Source organism: Lichenostomus cassidix, chromosome 19 (genome assembly GCF_008360975.1).
Source record: "Lichenostomus cassidix isolate B80296 chromosome 19, HeHo_3.0, whole genome shotgun sequence".
Taxonomy (NCBI): domain Eukaryota; kingdom Metazoa; phylum Chordata; class Aves; order Passeriformes; family Meliphagidae; genus Lichenostomus; species Lichenostomus cassidix.
Window position 1 is genome coordinate 7,747,690 of NC_139499.1, and position 19,235 is coordinate 7,766,924.

A 19,235-nucleotide genomic window follows, 5' to 3' on the forward strand; every position below is an offset into this window, starting at 1 on the left:
TTGAAGTGATGAATTTTGTGATGTTTTTAGTACAAACAGAAAGAGGATGAGTGGCTAACTGGGGAATAAAGCTATTATGTTGGGTGCATTTTTGGCTTGTGCCAGTACTAGAGGGCTGCAAGTCAGCATTATTTGTTTAGAAATGCTTGTCACAAGAAAAGTTTGCTACTTTGTGCTGGTCTTTGTGCAGTTGGTGAAATCTGCTGACAGGGGCTGTCGATACAGCTTTTAGCTTTATGTTTAAGGGCAGATAATGGGGATAGTTTGCCTGTAGAGATCCATTTGCTCTGAATTGGCCATGTACAATGTAGTATAAATACACTGTAATTGTCTATTTTAAATTGTACCAGGCAGAGTTTTTAGAGTTGGATGTTTTATGAAAATATGCCAGTTATGTTATCTGTACATTGCTAAGAGCTAAAAGGTCATGTGGTTAGAAACAGGTGCCTACTGTTCACACTCTGTGTTTGTACTGTAATAGTTTGATTTAATTCTTGGCTGAGTTAATTCAGTAACTGCATTTGGGGCTGCTTGGGGCATAGTCTGAAGAAAGCAGAGTATGTGTCTGCTATTCTACAAGATGCTGGTTTTGGTTTTGGGGTTTGGTTTTTTTATTTCCTGACAAATGTTCTCTCATTGTTTGTGGGTTGTTTTTTCTAGATTTTTGGTGTTTTACAGAAGGTTATGCCCTGTGAAACAGTGAATCTCTCTGATTAGCTGATGAAACTGAATTTACTGTGCCCCCAGTTATGCTGCTCTATGTTGTATGTCTTTATAGACAGTCTCCAGTCAGAATGGGCAGATTAGATTGAGGTGGTTCACTCTCCTGTGGTTTATTACCAATTTTATTCTCTGAATCTCAGAGAAACAAGACTTGCATGCAGCTCTGCACACATCTGTATTGTATTTTCTCTAACTGGTAACAAACCCCATGAGACTGGAGGATGCCTGGCCTGAGCTGGGGAGCCCCAATGGGGCTGTGCCTCTGCACCCCACTAACAGCACTGCTGCCTCCTGTTAGCTCCCAGCTCAAGAGCTTGCCTGGACACACGTGCAAGGCTGTGTGAGAGCTGGGAAAGGCATTTTCCATGCTGAGTTCTTTAAAAGTTGAAGTGCCTTCGTGGTGTCCTCAGTGTCACTGCCACAGTTTAAAGAACATCTGCTTCCCTCTCCTGGGGCAGAGGCTCCCTGTGCTCCCTGAGTGTGCTGTGTAGTCATGGCAAGTTGCCCACAGCCTTCCTGTGGTTTCCACTTGGGAGTCCTTCTCATTGCCTGGAAGTTTTTGGGCTTTCTGCTGACTGTGTGCCCACAGCAGACTTCCAAATTGCTCTGTGGGATCCAGAAACTGGGTGGCAACAGCAGGATAAACTTAGTTTCTTTTGCTAAGGAGGTTCTGTGCATATTAGGAAGTAATATTTCATTTTTAGATGTAGCAAAGGGAATAGGACAAATACAGTAAAAAACCAGATTTTTGTTCAGCTGGAGCCATGCAGTGAGTCCTGTAACTGCCTGTCTTCTAGAGCTTGTGGTAGAATTTTTTTTCCACATTTCTTCTAAGAATTTGTAATCTTTCTATAAAGACATGACCAATAAAGGACCAGACAGTAAAGCGATTATCTTCCAAACAGCCCATTTGTTTGAAATTCTTTCAGTTGAATCCTGTTTTCCTTTAAAAGTGTTGGTTACTGATTACATGCAGTGGTTGGTGTCCCTTATCAGAACCACACTGAGGCCAGGCAGGTCACTGACACTCCAGCTGCACTTGGGCAATCTGCAGTTGGAATCTGTGGATTAATGTTCAGGTGTGTGGTTTTGCTCCTGCTGTCAGGGCTTGGTTATTACATAACATGTTTTCCTCTCGCAAGTTCTCGATGTCTCTCGGGATATCTCTGCCTGTGCTTTGGTGGCTTTTGTCCACATTCCAGCCCTGCTCTGAACTTCCTGTCCCTGGCGCACGGGGTTTTCCTAGAACGCTATTTTCAAGTGTGGTAAACACAGCAGGCGGCTTGGCAGGGAGTCAGAGGGATCTAGAGATCTCACTGATGCGTGACCAAGGGCTGACTCCCAGCTCCATGTGATCCCAGCCAGTGCAGGGAAGGCAGGTAATCCTGAGCTGTTCCTGATTTTCCTCAGTGCAGCGTTGGAGCTGGACTAGGACAAACTGAGGTCACAGCACACCCGGGGAGCACAGAAGTTTATTTGCCTGTTTCCTAGATTTCCTTGCAATTGAGACAGTACAATTCTGAGAAAGAGAACTGCCTACCTATATTCATCTCCTGTCTCCATCTCCTGTCTCCACACTTTCCAACTTCAGGCACTGTCAGCCTTCCGTGTCCCCCCGCAGCGAGACGGCGCCGATCCCAGTTCCCACCCAGCTACGGAATTACCAGCGCATAGAACAGAACCTCTCCTCCACTGCCAGCCCCGTGTCAAACCCCCACGGATCACCCAGGTGAGCCTGGGCTTTTCAGCTTCTTTCTCTTGGGTCTGCTTAGTGTTTGTACCCTGGCAGATGTCTCTGCTTTCTTGCTGATGTCATTTTTTTTCCACGCTAAAGAGACGTTTCAATGATAACAAATAATAGCCCTTCACAATCTCAGATTGTTGGATGGGCACTTGAAATATTTCATGAAAACAAAATGAGCTTGTTCTTTCACTCAAATACAGCCCAAGAAGGTAGAAAGATGAAGTCCTGATTTTTACTGTTCTTTGTGTATTGCGTGGCATTACATCATGAACTGGAATGCCAGTAATAAGTTATGTTTTGTTTTCACACATGTAGTGATGAGATGAATGCTTTGTTCTGTAGAATATCAAGGAAACAATTTTTGGCATGCTAATTAACCAGCTTGTCTCATTACAAAGCTGTAGGGAGCCAGGCTTATTCTCTGCCTTGTGGTCTTACAGGATCAGGATGGTGAAGGTCAAAGACTCATAAATAGACTACTCAGAACTCTGGAAATCTTTACAATAACAAAACCCAGAGTTTCTGGCATATTTTTTCCAGGATCTCTGATTTGATTATAGTTACTACATTCAGGGAAATGCCTTCCCCTTAAATAATCTGTTTTCAGTTAATCTGACATGTATTCCAGACCCAATGTGAAAACTTTGCTGATTTAAAAATAGCAATTTGCAGTCATACTTGGTTGCAAAATAAAAAAATTATGATCAAGTTGTTTGAAGATTAGGGTACACCAAAGGAAATCTGTTTTAATGTTCTCCAGTTAACAGAGTATCATGGCATTGAAAGTTTCAAAGTGTATGTGAACACAGGAAATTTAAATCTTGATTATCATCAGTATGGAAAGCTTAGTTTAAGTTCTTTATTTTCTCTTTAAATACCAGTATTTCCTTTAACTGATCAGACTCCTCAGGGCATTCTGAAGCTTTTTTCAGGGCACCAGTGACCCTACTGTGTGTGTGACCATTCTTTTACCTCCTCAGAGCCGGAGTTGTGAGACGCTCCAACACCAGCCCGATGGGTTTCATGAAGATGGGCTCGTGCTCTCCAGTGCCTGCTGACACTGCCCAGGGCGTGGGGCGCAGGTTATCCACAGGATCTTCCAGACCATATTCTCCTTCACCACTAGGTAAGCACAGAAATCTTTAGCAATTAGTAAAGCTTTATTCAGAGCGGTCACTCGGAGCTCTAATTCTTGCTTGAAATTAATCTTAAACCACAATCTGCCCAGCTAGGTCATGTGTGCTGAAATAATTTCTGTTAAATGGCTCACAGAAGTAAATTGATCAGGTTTTCACTTGCTTTATCTTTGTAAGTGCAGTATAAACTGTAAATCCACGTTTTGGTTTTGTTTGCATAGTTGGAACCATACCTGAGCAGCTTGGGCACTGTTGTTGTGGACAACTCCAAGGCCATGAGTCAAGGAGTAGAAACTTCTCAGGTGAGTGGCTTTGGACGATGCAATCAGTGTTATTTTGATACTGCATTTTGTGAAGGGGAGGAGAGCTAACACAGATTAGGATGAGTTAATAGGAGACACTGAGTAAGTGGTGCACTGAATTTTTGGGGAAACAGCCCAGTTGTGGCCTGTGTGACACCTTTGCCCATAACTAACTCCCTACACAGTAAGACAGTGACTGAAATCTCTTATTCTGAAGATGAAAAAGCAACTCTGGTGAAGGCTGTCTTTAAACAGGGGTGGTTTATAATGAATGGTAGCAACATGCTGCTCAGAATCTGGTTTTGATAGACCAGCTCTGTCATGCCAGTTCTCAGAAAAGGGAGGAAGAGCTGCCAATGTTCAGCATGCAACACGTTTTCGTCATTCCCTTGGGAAATCGGCTGAGATCTGATGTTCCTGTTGCTAAGCAGTCAGCAAGCTTTGCAAGTCATAAATTATTATGGCATGCCATCAGGGGAAAAAAAAGATCAGGAAGAAGTAGGACTTGAAGATGTTCTGAGACTGTTAAAGATGGAATTGCACTGTAATGCCAGAAGGACTGGGGATAAGAATATGCAATTCAGCAACTTGTTCTTCTGCCCTGTGCACATTTTGGGTGCATTTTCTTCTTTATCTAAAAGACTTTTTATATTTTTTATTTTGTCTTTCTAAGATGTGGTGTTGAAACTGCACTGTGAGTTTTTCCCCTATTTCAACACCTGTCCAAAATCACGTGGAGATGATAGAGCCTTCATTTCTTGGGGCAGCCATGTCTGGGAATGCTTTCATCCCTATGAAAAAAGTTCTATGATGTGTCTCAAAAATTACCTTTATAGTTGCTGTGCCATTGGCTGGTTCAACAAAAGGCATGAGTGAATCCTTAGATTGGAAATAGTCTCTTAAAAAGTAAAAAAGGGTGTGTGTGAAGAGAATACAAAGCACTGTTTGCTTTTCTTGGTGCAACTTTTCTTTGGATAGAATTTTGTCAGGCTGTTGGTTTAATGCCTTTTGCCAGTATCAAAGTGACTTGTAACACACCACAGCACTGTTTTTATGGCTGGCAGAGGTTTTAATGTTTCATTTCTTCATATGTTTTCTGCATTCTTTTCCTACTTGGCTTCATTTCTTAATTTCAAATTACTGCTATTTGTACAATACCACAAATTGCAGCGAGTCTGTTTCTCAGCATTTAAGTGGGTATGGGAAGCAGTTTTTTGCTTTGGGTGAGGTGAGGTCATCTGAACTGAGATTTTTCTAAGGACTGAAAAATCTTTCGTAATGGAACTTGTGAACTAATTGAGCTGTTTTTGCTGCCAGTGGCAGCAGAGGAGACACTTTTAATGCAGAAGCCTTCCCTGGGGTGGCAACAACACTGAAACAGTAACCAGAGAGATTTCAGGCTGATTCTAGAACAACAGGTGAGGGCTTTCAGTGCTGTGAGACAGACAAGCAGAGGGATTTCAAGCAAGCAAATTCTTGGCTGGAAAGTTAATGAGGAATAGACTTGATCCCTCTGCTAGAGCTGCAGGCAGACAGGCTGTTCTGCAACATACTGCTTAATGGAGTGGAATGAAATCAAGATGAAGTAGCTCATATTCAAAATCCAACTAGCAAAAATACATGGGCTTGAGAAGGCTGAAAGATGTGTCGTAACAGCTGGGCATTTGCTGAGCTAACTGTGAGAAGTTTGTGGTGGTTTTTTTTGAGCAGACATTTATGAAACGAAACCTATCTCAGAAGGTTGTCATGGCCTGCATTTATAAACCTTTTCTAGCTGTATGGTTCATTTTCAGTTTTGCCCTCTTTCTTTTTTTTTTTTTTTTTAACCTGAGTGGAACTGTCACTTCAGTGTCAGTTCTTTGAGGTTACAGACAGGCATTTTCTCTGGGAAGCTGTGACCATGAAGCTGAAGTTTTATCTGCTGTTTGTAACTGCACAGTTCCTTAACATGAGACATAAAAACATATACAAGGTGCAGAACATTTCATCAAATTTTGGGTTCCTTATTTTGAAAGAGGAAGGGCACCTTTGGGGAGGTGAGGTTTTTATAAGAAACATTTCCCCAAAGCCCTCTGTTTAAATGACAACTCAGAGCTCTCCCATTTGCTTTAGGAGAAACTTTGCACTTATAATAAGTGTGGACTTCTTTCTCAGCTTTTAAAAAAAGATTGAGTCTGGTTGCTCAAAGTAATGTCCCCAAACTCTTCCATCTGAATAATTTGATTCTTTTTAGTACCTAGTTTTCTTGCAGGAACATGAGCTGCCTTTGTGTCTGCAAATGAAGTTATTACACACAAAACAAGTCGTTAACATGCAATGTCTCATTCACGCACTTGTTTGCAAGAATATAATTCCAGGCCTTGAGAACCTCTATTCAGCTTGGAATTTCAGTGCTGGTTGTGCCATTCCTGCTGAATCCAACCACTTTATTTGTCTTGGTGCAGGTTGCCAGATGTACTGCAGCTGCCAGGACAGCTGTCAGCCTGAATTGGTGCCTATTTGGCAGCTTGAGGGTCTCATCAGTGTGGTGTAGCAATAGTCCAAATAATCCATGGGCTAATTCCATTCTCCTTGCCATCTAGTGAGCTAATGATCAAACACATCTCAGTGTTTGCAGTTTCATGTTGTTCTCTGGAAATCTGGGCTTCATCAATACGCTTTCCAAGCACTGCAAGCAGAATTTTACCTTATTGTTTGTCATCTCCACAGGTTCTCCAATACCACCATCTCAGTCTCCACAATCACTTCTAATGGGAGCAAGGCTGCAGAGTGCTCCTACTCTCACAGATATCTACCAAAACAAGCAGAAGCTCAGAAAGCAGCATTCAGACCCAGTTTGCCCATCCTATGCTGGGTATGGATACAGCCATTCTCCACAGCCAAGCAGGCCAGGTAGCCTGGGAACATCACCTACCAAGCACATGGGATCCTCACCCAGGAGCTCAGACTGGCTCTTCAAAACCCCACTGCCAACCATCATCGGCTCTCCCACTAAGGTTTGTTCCATTTGCTGTTCTCAGGAAGATATGAAGTGGTAACACACTGCCTGAAATCAAGAATATTTTGGGGTTCTAACTTTGGGGTTTTTTGTGTGTTCTTGCTCTCGATTCTTAAAGGCAACAGCTCCTTTCAAAATACCTAAAACTCAAGCGTCCTCCAACTTGCTGGCCCTGGCGAATCGCCAAGGCTTGGCTGAAACCCCACTGCAGCCTAAAGATATCACAGACCCAAGGGACTTCACACACTTCCACTCCACCCAGGCAGCTGACAAACAGGCAGGAGAACAGCACAGCAAAACCACCTTTGGCAGGTAGGCACTGCAGGGTTCATAACCCAGGGGAGGCAGCTGGGCAGCAGAACTGCACACAGCAGCTCACAGAGGCTGAGCGAGCTGTGAGGGGATGCTGAGGTTTGGTGTGTGCAACAGAAACATTTTGTACTGGCTATAAATACAGCAGGGACTTCCTGGAGCACTTTGTGTTGCTGTCTAGTTCCCTTTTGTTTTGATTATCTGAATCTGGAATTTCATTGCCTCTATAAAGCTTCTTCAGCTTTTGCTTGAAAATCTCTGGGACAAAAATTGGGATATAAATTTTTTAAGAGAAAAAGATGTCTTTATTTTTATGGTGTGCTCTATTTTAATAGATCCATCCTAACAAGCAAAATTTCAATGCTTTCTCTATTTTTGCTGAAAAATTCTCTGTAGTAAATACCAAGAATCTTAGTCATCTTTAGCTGCAAGTTGGATGACATTACCGAATAACTTTTATTTGGGAATTCATGTGTTTTCCTGTCCAGGTCTGTTAGTACTGGGAAGCTGTCAGATCAACAGGTGAAAACCACCCTTGGGGGCCAATTATACCAAGGCAGTACAGACAGCCTCAACACAGAGAGGCCAATGGATACAGGTAAGGATCAGAGTGATACATCCAAGCTGTCTCAGTGTGCCTGGGTTTTTATGGAATGCCAGCTGGATCACAGTTCTGCTTCCAGCTTCGATAATTGGTTCTGACAATTTTTAGCCTCAGCACAGAAGGCTTTTTCTAATGTTTAAGGGGATATGTTCCATTTCTTTAGCATGGCTTTAAAAATAACTGAGGCAGGAAAATATCTATTTCTGTGCTAAACACAGAAATAATCTTGACTGCCTATACTGGCTGGGGGGGTTTGGGATTTTCTGGTTTGGTTTTATTTTTAATTCAGCATTTGTGGCTTTTCATTTCCTAATTCCACCTTGGTTTTATATTAAACCCAGTTTATGTTATTCTGGGTGTTTGGTTGGTTTTTTTTTTCCTCCTCTTCCCTGAGCTTGTCTCTTGCCACCAGTTCTCCCTTGTGAGCAGAAGGAAGGAGTTCTGCAAACAGGGCTGGTCTTTAGCCTCCAGACCTGTCATGATCTGCCTTCAGAATTTTGCAGTTGTATCTTTCCCTGCAAAACTGACATTTTCAGGCTCTCAGGGAGTCTCTGTTGCTCTTTTCTGGGTGAGAGTAGAACTTTGAGACACTTAAAGTAAAAAGATATGTAAAGTGCATCTTGACTCTTTTTGTGTCTCACCAGCACTGTCCACTCAGCTTGTTTTATTTCCTGTCAGAACTTCTAACTAGTCCAGGGCTTGGATCTGCATCAAAGCACCTTGTGTTGCAGTGCTCCAATTTGCTGCATATAATTACTTCTTAGTGTGATTATATGGAATAGGGACTAACTAGCTGAAATGTTCTCTCCCAGCTCCAGCAGGAGCCTATGGAATTGCAATGGCAACTCCATCCATGGGAAGTGGGGCAAGTTCTCGGGCTGTCATGTTCACTGTGGGGTCTCCTCCAAGCAGTGCCACCCCTCCTACCTGCACCCACATGGTCCTCAGGACAAGAACCACCTCAGGTAAGACTTTCCTGACAATTGTGTGGATATTTCTCAAAGGCAGCACTTGGGCTTGTCCACATCTTGGGCCAGTAGCCTCATTGCTGCCTTGCACAGGGCCTAGAGTAAAAGTGCTTTAGAGAGCAGAGATTAATATCTAATTCCTGCCTTTTTCCTCCTAAAGAGGGTCAGAGGCACGGATTTACAATCCAGCAGTTTGTAACCTGAGTACACAGCTTTACTCCACCACAGGGAGTATGATTTCTATGACAAAGGTGGAGAGGAAAAGTCAGAATTCTGATTTTTGCCTGCTGCTGTGCATTGTCCCAGAAACAGCACACTGAAGGTGGGAGCTGACTTTGCATTTTGTCAAGTGTCTGCTATATTGCCAAATGTCACAGACCTCAAGGTTAAAGGCTTCACCTGCTCCAGTGTGAACCACAGCACCACCTGAATTCCTTGTCAGCCATGAATCCCAGAATCTGCTTGGAATTGCCAGTGTTGTTACAGCAAAGCCTTTGCACTCTCCACAGAGCCATGCAAGGAGCAACGATTAGAGCCTTCCATGGGGGTCTCTGCTGGCTCCTGATGTGTCACTTGCTGTCACCCACAGCCCCAGTGCTGAATCAGACTGAATGTGTGTGTTATTTTCCTTGCAGTTGGATCAAACAGCTCTGGAGGGTCCCTCTGCTCCACCAGTGGCCGTGTTTATATGGGTTCTCCTCCTGGTATTTATATGGGATCCTCTCCTCCGGGGGCTGAAGCAGCTCCGAGTCTGAAGTACATCCCCTATGGCACTTCACCTCCCAGCCTGGAGGGCTTTATCACTTTTGAAGCTCCAGAATTGCCTGAGGAAACTTTAATGGAGGTATAGAAGCAATCATTTAATGTTTTCCAATGTGTGATGTTGTTGAAAAAGAGATGTGGTAAAAGCAGGGCTCCTCTGTGCACTTCGTAGTTTCCTCTGCGCTGTCTCACATGTTGGTTTTTTTGTTTAAAATCTTGAAAATATTGCTGTATAAGTAGTTGCCAGTTTCTCTTTGGTAGTTATTATTGGCATTTCATATAATTGAATAGGTAACCAAAGGAACATGACTGCTTTTGTCCACCAGAGCCTCCCAGAGAGGCCTCTGTTTAATGCCAAGCCTCTGCATGTGGGTGCTGACAGCAACAAAGCTCCTCTGGGCGTTTCATTGCTTCTTCACAGTCAGAGAATGACGTTAAATCTCACTTAGGACAGATTGCTGTTCTGTTTTCTCATTCACATCTTGCTGGAAGGTGTTTGGGTCTCTATGGAATCTCTGTTATAATGTGAATGCTTAACAGTACACTGTATTCTTCCCACAGATGGAGTTTAAAATGTATTTAGAGTGGTATTATTAATGAAAATATTATAAATATTGCAAATATATGTTTGATTTGTTTTGAAGGCTTGTTTTTGAGTAGAAACTCTGCATGTGTAGTGTGTGTTTTACCGACAGAACAGCAGTGAGTTGTTCACTCCAACTGAATTTTTTAATCTAAAGTGTAAACTCTGATTACAGCCACCTTCTAACACAACATAATTCTAGAGCTAAGTGTATATTAGAGTGAAGCAGATGAGTTATTTTGTAGGTTAAGTCCATTACGTAATAAAAGCCAAATGTTCCTCCTGGCTGCTCATACAAGTGCCAAGCATACTTTTGCGTTGCTGATAATACAATAAGTAATTTGTCCCACTTGTGATTCCTTCAGTTCCTCAGGTTTCAACAAACACAGAACTCCATGTACCAATTCCCATGGCTTTGTTAAAAGACTCCTAAGTATAACCTACAATATCTTGAATTCATTAAAAAAGAGAGAGCAAGTTCAGATCTGTTCAGGCCCATTTGGTTCTGTCATCCCCAATGCTGCCTCAACCACAATGTGATTCCTGCACAGAACTGACATACCAAGAAATCCTTAAACAATTGACAACAGTTTTAAATGTGGCTGATGGCTTTCAGTGGTTAAATTGCTGTCATCTTTCCCTCTGACAGAGAGAGCACACAGACACACTGCGTCACCTAAACATGATGCTGACATTTACAGAGTGCGTTCTGGATCTGACAGCAGTGAGAGGAGGAAACCCAGACCTGTGCACTTCTGCTGTGTCACTGTACCAAATCCAGGAGAGCATAGTTGTGGATCAGATCAGCCAGCTCAGCAAAGAATGGGGGTGAGTATGCAGTCAGATAGGAGAATTAGTGAAGATTAAACATATCAAAAATATATTGAAATTCTGTCCTTTTTGCTGGGAGTGATTTTTTTTTTTTTCCTGTCTAGAATCTTCATAGGAATGAATTTTTTAACAATTGAAGACAGATCAGAAAGAGCAAAGACAAATAAAAGATTATTTTCTGGTCTGTCACTTTTCTGGGGAAAGTGGTGAGGCTTGAGGTGCAGCAGTGCATTTTTGAGCATGGAAACTTGTGTGCCAGATTTTGTCAGATCTGAGCCCTCATCCTTTCCTGTTGACTGAAGCACTGAGGTGGAGGTTGGGAAGGGAGAAGGAGTGTCCAAATTTGGTTTCACTGGAAAAAAAAACAGTCAGTCAGCCCTAATGCAAAATCAAAAGCAAGGAGAAATATGAGAAATTTGAAGTGGTGGGAAAGGGCAGTTCTACTTACCGCCTTCTTCCTGAAATAATTTAAAAAAATCCACAAAAAAAAAAAGGACTGCAAACTGTTTGCTTTTCAGAAGTGAGAATTTCAGGGGGATAGGAAATGAAAAGTACACTCAGTCACTTGTGGTGAGACGTTGACCTCGGGCAGAGAGTCCCCACAAATAAGTGCTCCTTTTGAAAATGTCTGCATTTAAAGCAGTTTGTCTTTGCTGCTGCAGCTCCTAAATGAGCAGATGTCCCCTCGCCCCGTGACAGAGTGTTTGTGAAAGGAAGGGAGGGGAGGGGTGGAGCTGCATTTTAAACATCTGTCTTCCTTTTCTGCTGTTGCTGGGCTCTGTGCAGTGCTGTCATTAAAAAGTGGTGTCTGCCCGTGGCTTGAATGCATTCAAGAAAAGTATTTTGATGCATAAATTACTTTTTTTTTCTCCTTTTCTCCCTAGGCAAGTGGAGCAGCTGGTGTTGTATATGAAAGCTGCCCAGTTATTGGCATCTTCTCTGCACCTTGCCAAAGCACAGGTCAAATCTGGGAAACTGAACCCATCCACTGCTGTTAAGCAAGGTAAATGCAACATCATCTAATTTGCTTTGCTGACACATCACTCTGAAAGTTTTACTTGCAACATTAGTTTTGTTTTTCTTCTCTGCAGGAGAACTGTAGATATGTACAGTTGCACAATTTTGATAGTAAACAGCCAGAAACAGTTAGGAAATGGGTATTTATTAACTTGGAATGGAAATTATTTGATAGATGGTCAAGTCATAGGAGTGGTGGAGTAAATAAACACTAAAAGCACAAGTTTAAACAAGTTTACTCTGGTGTTGCTGGGCAAAGCTGAACTTACGGTTGTTTGGGTTTTATTTGTTTGAGTTTTTAAAAATTTCTTCTTACCTTTCTCCCAGTTGTGAAAAACCTCAACGAGAGATACAAATTTTGTATTGGAATGTGCAAAAAATTGACAGAAAAGTTGAATCGTTTCTTTTCGGACAAGCAAAGGTTCATTGATGAAATCAACAGTGTAACTGCAGAGAAACTCATCTACAGCTGTGCTGTGGAAATGGTAAGTCCCTCCTTTTCCCTAAACTACAGGAATTGCTTCCTTCTCTCACATACCTCTTCTACACAACCAGAAAACAGAATTTATATTTCCAGAATTCTGTCCGTGGTAATTTTTTGTTTAGTTTTTCACTCTTTCCTGCCCTGCCTTAACTCTGTGGCTAAAGTTCCTGGCAGATGCTGTTCCACAGTGATGTTTCCCCTACATCAGCATGTTTGGTACATAAACACTAGGAAATGAACTCCTAAATCCCACAGCCCTGGGTGCCAGGTTTCTTCCAGGAATAGCTTCATCAATTTACCAGGTGCATTTGCATGTCAGTCTGTTCACACAAAACAGAGCTGGTGGCAAACATGGGGATGCTCTCCCATGTCATTGATGTTTTCAGTAACCACACAGGAAACTTAAGTGCTTAAGTGATGAGAGGGAATTCTACGTGTCACACAAAAGATTCTGGCAAATGTTGGGCTTCACCCTATAATGGTGTCATTGTGCACAATTAATTTGTTTCTTTACAAGAGGTGTAAGAATGAGCATATTTATTCATATGTTGCTGTCACACACAGAAACACAGAAGATCAAAAAGTGCTTTTATAGCTTTTTTTGTGCAGAATATTCTCAGAGCTACCACAGCACAGGTGCTGTGTCCTCTCAGAATCCTAGAATGGTTTGGAAAGGACCTGAAAGATCATCTAGTTCCACCTTCACTTAGTTGTCTTAGTTACAACACCACAATCAGCTAAATTAAAGCTCAAAAATAGTTTCTTAATGACACTTTTAGATGATTAATTCTGAATGTTTCATTTTGCTACTTGCCTGAAGCAATTTCTGAAACCGAATGTCCTGACTGGTTGCAGGTGCAGTCAGCAGCTCTGGATGAGATGTTCCAGCAAACTGAAGATATCACATATCGATACCACAAGGCAGCCCTGCTGCTGGAAGGATTGACTAAAATACTGCAAGACCCTGCAGATATAGAAAATGTACACAAGTGTAAGTTCACATTGAATAACGAAAATCACATGGAATTAGCACTTTGTAAGATAACTCTGCTCATCACCTGGTTTGTGCCTCTCTCTGCAGATAAATCCAGCATTGAGCGAAGGCTGTCTGCACTCTGCTACAGCACAGTGGCTGTGTATGAGCAGTAGGAATATCCTGAGGACCAGATGGTGTGAACATAAGGGACCACATCAGTGATACTGCACTTTTTTCACTACAGCTCAATTGTTGTCCTTGTTCTGCCCCATGTGGAAGATGATTCTTACATTTCTGTGGTGACTACCAAAGAAACAGCAGCATATTCAAAGAGGAGAAATTCCAAAAGTACACTTGCCTTACCGATCCAGCAGCTCCTTTTCCTTCCTAGCAACAGAATTTAAAAGAATCTCTCTTCACATTTCAAACTGATCCTTGCACGTGTGCTTTGAACTCGAATGATCAGGGTTTGTTGTTTTATCCTCGTGAGGTTTTTAGAGAGCGGATCCTTCTGCATCAGGTACAAAAAAAAGACATTTCCCTCAGAAGATTCCCTCAAGAGTTTTTAAGTTGTTCAGTAAAACGTGGCCGAGTGAATTTGGGAAACCCTAACCATGTGCAAGTGCTGCTTGAAGCTTTTTGGGGCTCAGCTGCCTTGTCTGGGAGCTCACCTGTTGTACACAGGGCTCAGGTTGTCATATGAAGGGATGGCAAACACACTTTTACCCCGGGGGAAAAGTGGGGGTGGAAGAAATTCTCTCCATCTGTGCAAAAGCCCCAGGGGGTTTTCAGCTGATGTGGATACAATTTGATGATCTTCTTCCAAAATATTTTGTTTTGCACTAATTTACTAAAGCAACTGTATATTCATTTTTGAAGAACTATATAAAAAAAAAAAATCTAGAGAAAGAAGGCACAATGGACTTGGCTGAATTTCATTTCAGTGTACATAAAATTCTTTTCAGAATTTCAAATGTAGCTTCGAGAAGACTTTCAAACAAACTGTGTAAAAACTTGTATTCATGTGAACCTTTCCATTTTATACCTATTTGTCTAATACTTGAGTAACTACTGCTTTGGACTTTCTCAGTAATAGCAATGTTGAGTTGCTGGTTGTTTGCTTTTTATATAGATTTGGTTGCATCTTTTGTTGTGCATGCAATATGTGCATTAATGCCTGCAGTCTTTAGGGGTGTAATGACAGTTCTCTGTAGTTTGTTTCTTGGGCAGTATTACAATAAATACTGTAAACTGAAAGGTTCTGCAAAGAACCAATGCAAAAAAAAGAAAAAAAAAAAACAAACCAGAAAATAATGTTGTGGTTTGAGATGCTGATAAAATTATGTAGAATCTCTACATATAGAGTGTGTGAAAAATCAGGATTATTTTGTGTGCATTTTGGGGGAGAGGTGGGAAGCTTCATTTAGCCTTATAGGCATCATCATTTCAAGCATCCCATGAGATCATCAGGACAGCGATTTGCAAAGTATTTAGGCAGATCAGCTTCTCTGGAAATGGTTCCTATACTTTATTTTTGGGACTTTTTTGTTACTCAACTGCTTGAATACTTGAATAAACCATTCTCCAGGACAAAATCATTTTAATCCTCTTAAAACACAGTGGTCTGAACTATTTGACAAAGTTGTACAGGGCTTACACATCAAAAATATTGTTTCAGTGTTGGGATAACCATGTGTTTCCTTTACTTTGACAGAGTAATGTACTTTTTACCTTATTTATCTGTATGAAATTCCAACAGTTAATTTGAAAGTGTTTGTTTATATAATGTTTGTATTTTTAGGTCTTTAATACGGTGTTTCTACCTCTCCTTTGTAATTGCATGCATTATTCTTGGAACTAGGTAATAACTCACTGAACTGTTGCGTAATAGCCTTTTTATTATGGCCTGTATAAATGTATATTAAGGTAAAAATAAATACTGACACTAGAAGTGTTTCTATGGTACAACTGAGTTGCTGTGTCTCTGTGAGCAGAGGTGTTAAATTTAGGAGAAAATCTCTACTTGCCTTGGTAAAGAAGTTGTTGAATGTTCCCCTCAGCAGCTGGACCTGCCAGCAGGGCAGGATGGGGCAGAATCCTTGAGTTCATTATCTCTGGATAGCTCTGGCACAAAGTGTCCCTGAGTTTGTTTTCCCTGGCTTTGGGAAGACAATTTACCCTGCTTTTTTTTTTTTTTTTCTTTTTTTTTTCCCTAACTTGGATTAGAAAATGAAAATGCTAAGTAGGATCCTGGGTAACAGCTGTATGATCTTTCAACAAGGTGTTTATTTGTTGCCTCTAGCAAAGAGGAGCTGTCTGGGCTGCCAGAACAGCATATACAGAGCTAATTGACAAAACCTGGCAGGAAGTTACAATTTCTATCCAAAGTTTACAAAAAATGGGTTTTGTTCACCTTGTAGCTCATCCCCTCTGCCCACCTGAGGTGTGCTGTGGTAGCTGCTGTGTGGATATTGTATTTTTGAGTTGTAACATCAAATTTTTCCTGATTTATTCTTTAAAAACCCTCCACTTGTGAGTGGCACATAAAGAGGATGAGGAAGGAGTGAGCTGGGAATGCTAATGATATGTCTGAGCCCAAATCTAGGAACAAAGCAACAGCCTTAATGCACAAGTCTAGGAGATAGGCTGCTTTTCTCAGAAACTCACTGGGTTTTGTTGGTTTTCTTTCTTCCCTTTCAGGATTCAAGCTCGTTCTCCTTCCCCTCTTGCCATCAAGGCTACAGCTGCACAAACAGGAGGAGAAGAAAAGGGCTATTCTTGCTGGCTGTTTCCAGGAGGAGGAGACCAATGTTCATGGCCTGTCTTTCTGCATAAACTCATTCCACAAAGATCCTGAAGCTGTCCTCTGTCTCTGGCTCTCCGTGCTGAACAGCAGGTGCTTGTTTCTACCAAATACTTCTTTTTCCAGCCTTTGAAAGATAGAACTTGAAAGGAGAGATTTGATGTGCTTTTCTAGCTCAGCTCTCCAGCATCTCCTCGAGTGTTCTGCGTTTGCTCTGCTCTCTCCATAGTGCAAAATGTCAGCTGGAGAATCTAAACCACATTTTGATTCTGACATTTGCTGCTTTTTATAAGCAAGAAGTTGAACTCTCAGCCCTTCTGACACATAGGAGGAAATCAAGTTAATTTAACTTGCAACTGAGCTGCTACAAGTTATTCCAAGGAGCATTTTGAGGGGTGAGCTGTTGCTGGGACTCCCTGGGTTTTGCCCAGTTCTGCTATTATCTTGTACAGCTACATCAAGTTATTGCCACATCACCTCAGGGTTCAGAGGCAATAACTTGTGATTCACCCATGTCACAGTGCTGTGCCCAGCTGCACCAAAAAGGGAAGCTTGCTTTTCATCTGGAGCAGGGAAAGGTGGATCCTGCTGCTTCCAAAGCTTGCTGAGGCTTTGAAATTCAGATTGGCTGGCTTGTGACCCACCTCCTTTTTGATTCCTGCTTCCTCTCCTACTTTTTGGGGGCTTTTTAATTTAAATTTTGATCCTGTGACTTTTTGTCTTCTGTGAGCTCTGCTTGCTACTGTCTTGACTATCCAGGATGCCTCTTAAGTCTTCAAGCAAATCTCTTTTTATCCTGAACTTCCCTGTCTGACCCGAGGCACAGCCTGGCTTGTGGCTTTTTCCAGAGTGCCCCCACAGCTCCTCCTTTCTGCAGAGGAGTGAAATCTATCAGGGTAACCCCACTCCTGAGGTCTCCAAGTCAGCTGGAGCCCAGCTGAAGGAAGCCTTGGCACTGCTCCTTTGGACAAACGCCTTTTCAATAGGCTTTTGTGCACGGCAGGCTCCCCCCTCCCCTCTGCCCGAAAGCCAACCGAGTGCCAGTGGGGCTGTTGAGTCTTGTTGCAGTCCTTGTGCCAATCATTCCCATTGTTTCTTTGTGTCCCTTTCACATTTTCCATGGCCTGAACTATGTCGACAATGCAGCCCACAGACCAGGGCTCTGTGTGACACAGTATCTCCCTTCTTGCGAATGTGAGATCAACCACAGCTTTCAAAACAAGTGATGCCATAAATGAACTGAGCTGCATTGATTCCTGTGGGTTCCTTATAACCTTTCCCCGTTGTTCATCTTCTGAACCCGCTTTTATGGTTGAGTGCTGTTTGGGCTTTGTATCTGCCCATCTTCTGCCACTGACTTCTTGTGTGACTTCTGAAAAACACTTGGAATTTGAGACCAGGCAGACATTTAAGCAGAGATTGCAGATTGTAGCTGAAAACGTCAAGTTCTGTCAGCGTGGTGTGCCAACCTAAAAGGACATTTATTGATTAGCTGTGTTATTTGGTGGACTCTTGAAACCAAACACTGCCCAGTTTATCTTCCAAGCCAAAGTCCTCCTTCCCCAGGCTCTGGTGGATGCTTCTGGGAGCAGGGCAAGGACCAGCAGAAAGGGCTGTTCCCCAGGGCAGGGCAGGAACCTGTCTCATTAATTGACTGCAGTTAATTGACACCAAGAGGGGAGCAAAGGCGATGAGCAATGAGGGGAATCTTGAGCTCAGCTTCTCAATAAAACACCTCTTGCTGCTGTAAGTACATCCCTGGTATTAGAACCCCCACCCCAGCACTGCTCACCTCCCAGTTCCTTTGGAGTTCCATTGCTTTCCCATAAATAGCTCCCTTTATTCTTTCTTAGTGATTGAATTAAAATAGAAAACGCTGCCAGCTCCCAGGCGTGGGGAGCACGGGGTATTCCTCTGTCTCACTCGGGATCCCACACTTCCCTGAAATCCACGTGCCTCACCCAGCTGCTCCAGGGAGACTCAGCTGAGACTTTGCAATGCTAAAAACACCCTCAGCCGTGTTTCCTGTCCCCAGCTGGCCAAAAGATGTCCCTGAGAAGGCCCAAAATGGAGTGTCTCCCAGGATGCTGCCTCATTTCTGTGGATGTTGTCCCTGCTGCCCACTGGGATAAGTGGGAGCTGGGACATTTGCTTCCAGTGTGTGCTGTCGAGTACAAGAAACACTGTTGTGACATGAAAACCCTGCAGGCTGATGGGTGAGAATTTTACAAGCTCTGGAGCATCCATCCACCTCCCTGCTCCTGCTGCCATCCTGGGTGAGTGCATTGCAGCACTGTTTCCCCAGGCACAATGTAATCCTCGGATTTTACTCTGATTGCAGTAGCATTAATTCCTCATCTAATTTCCCCTGGACCTGCAGACAGTGTGGTGCCTGGACAGAGCTCCAACCTGCACTGCCTGCAAGGATGCTGACAGGATCAAGGAGAGTGTTTGCATCTGGTAATGCTCCTGTGAAGAACATTATTCCTATTTCTACCAGTGTTTTCTTCAATACAAACTCAGCTTCTTTCCATAACAGCACCATACATACTGCCCAGGCCAGCCTGCAAGGGCACACGGAGTTTGCAGAGTCCTCAGAGGGCTGTGTTGATGTGGGAAAATGGGATTAAACTTAGGAGCCGCCAGGTGCCAGCCCTGTGTGTCACGGAGGTGTTGTGGGCATGGGTTTAGAGGGGTGCAGCTCCAGCTGAGGAGCTTTAATAATAAATTGCCTGGGTAGCTCGTGTCCCAAAATGAAGCATGTAACACCGTGCGCGTGATTTTTAAATAATCCCCAATGCCTTTCTTGGAACAAGCTGCGACAGGTCTATTTTTAACGGGAATGTGCCCAGCCTTGCCTCAACCCCTTTCCTTGCGTTTATTTGTTTTTTGGCTCGTTTCCCACGCCAGCACCGTATCGAGGTTAATTCCACCATCCCGGCCGAGCTCTTCCTGCCCGGCTTTCCTCCCCCTGGCTGGCAGGGCAGGGCAG

At 42.8% G+C, this 19,235-nt stretch overlaps 1 protein-coding gene across 1 annotated transcript in view; it reads left to right on the forward strand.

Moving 5' to 3' along the window:
* The window catches only part of ULK2 (unc-51 like autophagy activating kinase 2), a 36,325-nt gene extending 20,917 nt beyond the window's left edge, over positions 1 to 15,408 (forward strand). The window contains exons 16-28 of the mRNA XM_085078741.1: positions 2,315 to 2,452; positions 3,448 to 3,593; positions 3,825 to 3,905; positions 6,615 to 6,901; positions 7,022 to 7,215; positions 7,704 to 7,813; positions 8,632 to 8,784; positions 9,423 to 9,631; positions 10,782 to 10,960; positions 11,848 to 11,966; positions 12,308 to 12,465; positions 13,320 to 13,455; positions 13,546 to 15,408. Coding sequence (XP_084934867.1) covers positions 2,315 to 2,452; positions 3,448 to 3,593; positions 3,825 to 3,905; positions 6,615 to 6,901; positions 7,022 to 7,215; positions 7,704 to 7,813; positions 8,632 to 8,784; positions 9,423 to 9,631; positions 10,782 to 10,960; positions 11,848 to 11,966; positions 12,308 to 12,465; positions 13,320 to 13,455; positions 13,546 to 13,613 — 1,978 coding nt within the window. The 3' untranslated portion in view covers positions 13,614 to 15,408. The remainder of the gene's footprint in view (positions 1 to 2,314; positions 2,453 to 3,447; positions 3,594 to 3,824; positions 3,906 to 6,614; positions 6,902 to 7,021; positions 7,216 to 7,703; positions 7,814 to 8,631; positions 8,785 to 9,422; positions 9,632 to 10,781; positions 10,961 to 11,847; positions 11,967 to 12,307; positions 12,466 to 13,319; positions 13,456 to 13,545) is intronic.
* Positions 15,409 to 19,235: the final 3,827 nt, after the last annotated feature.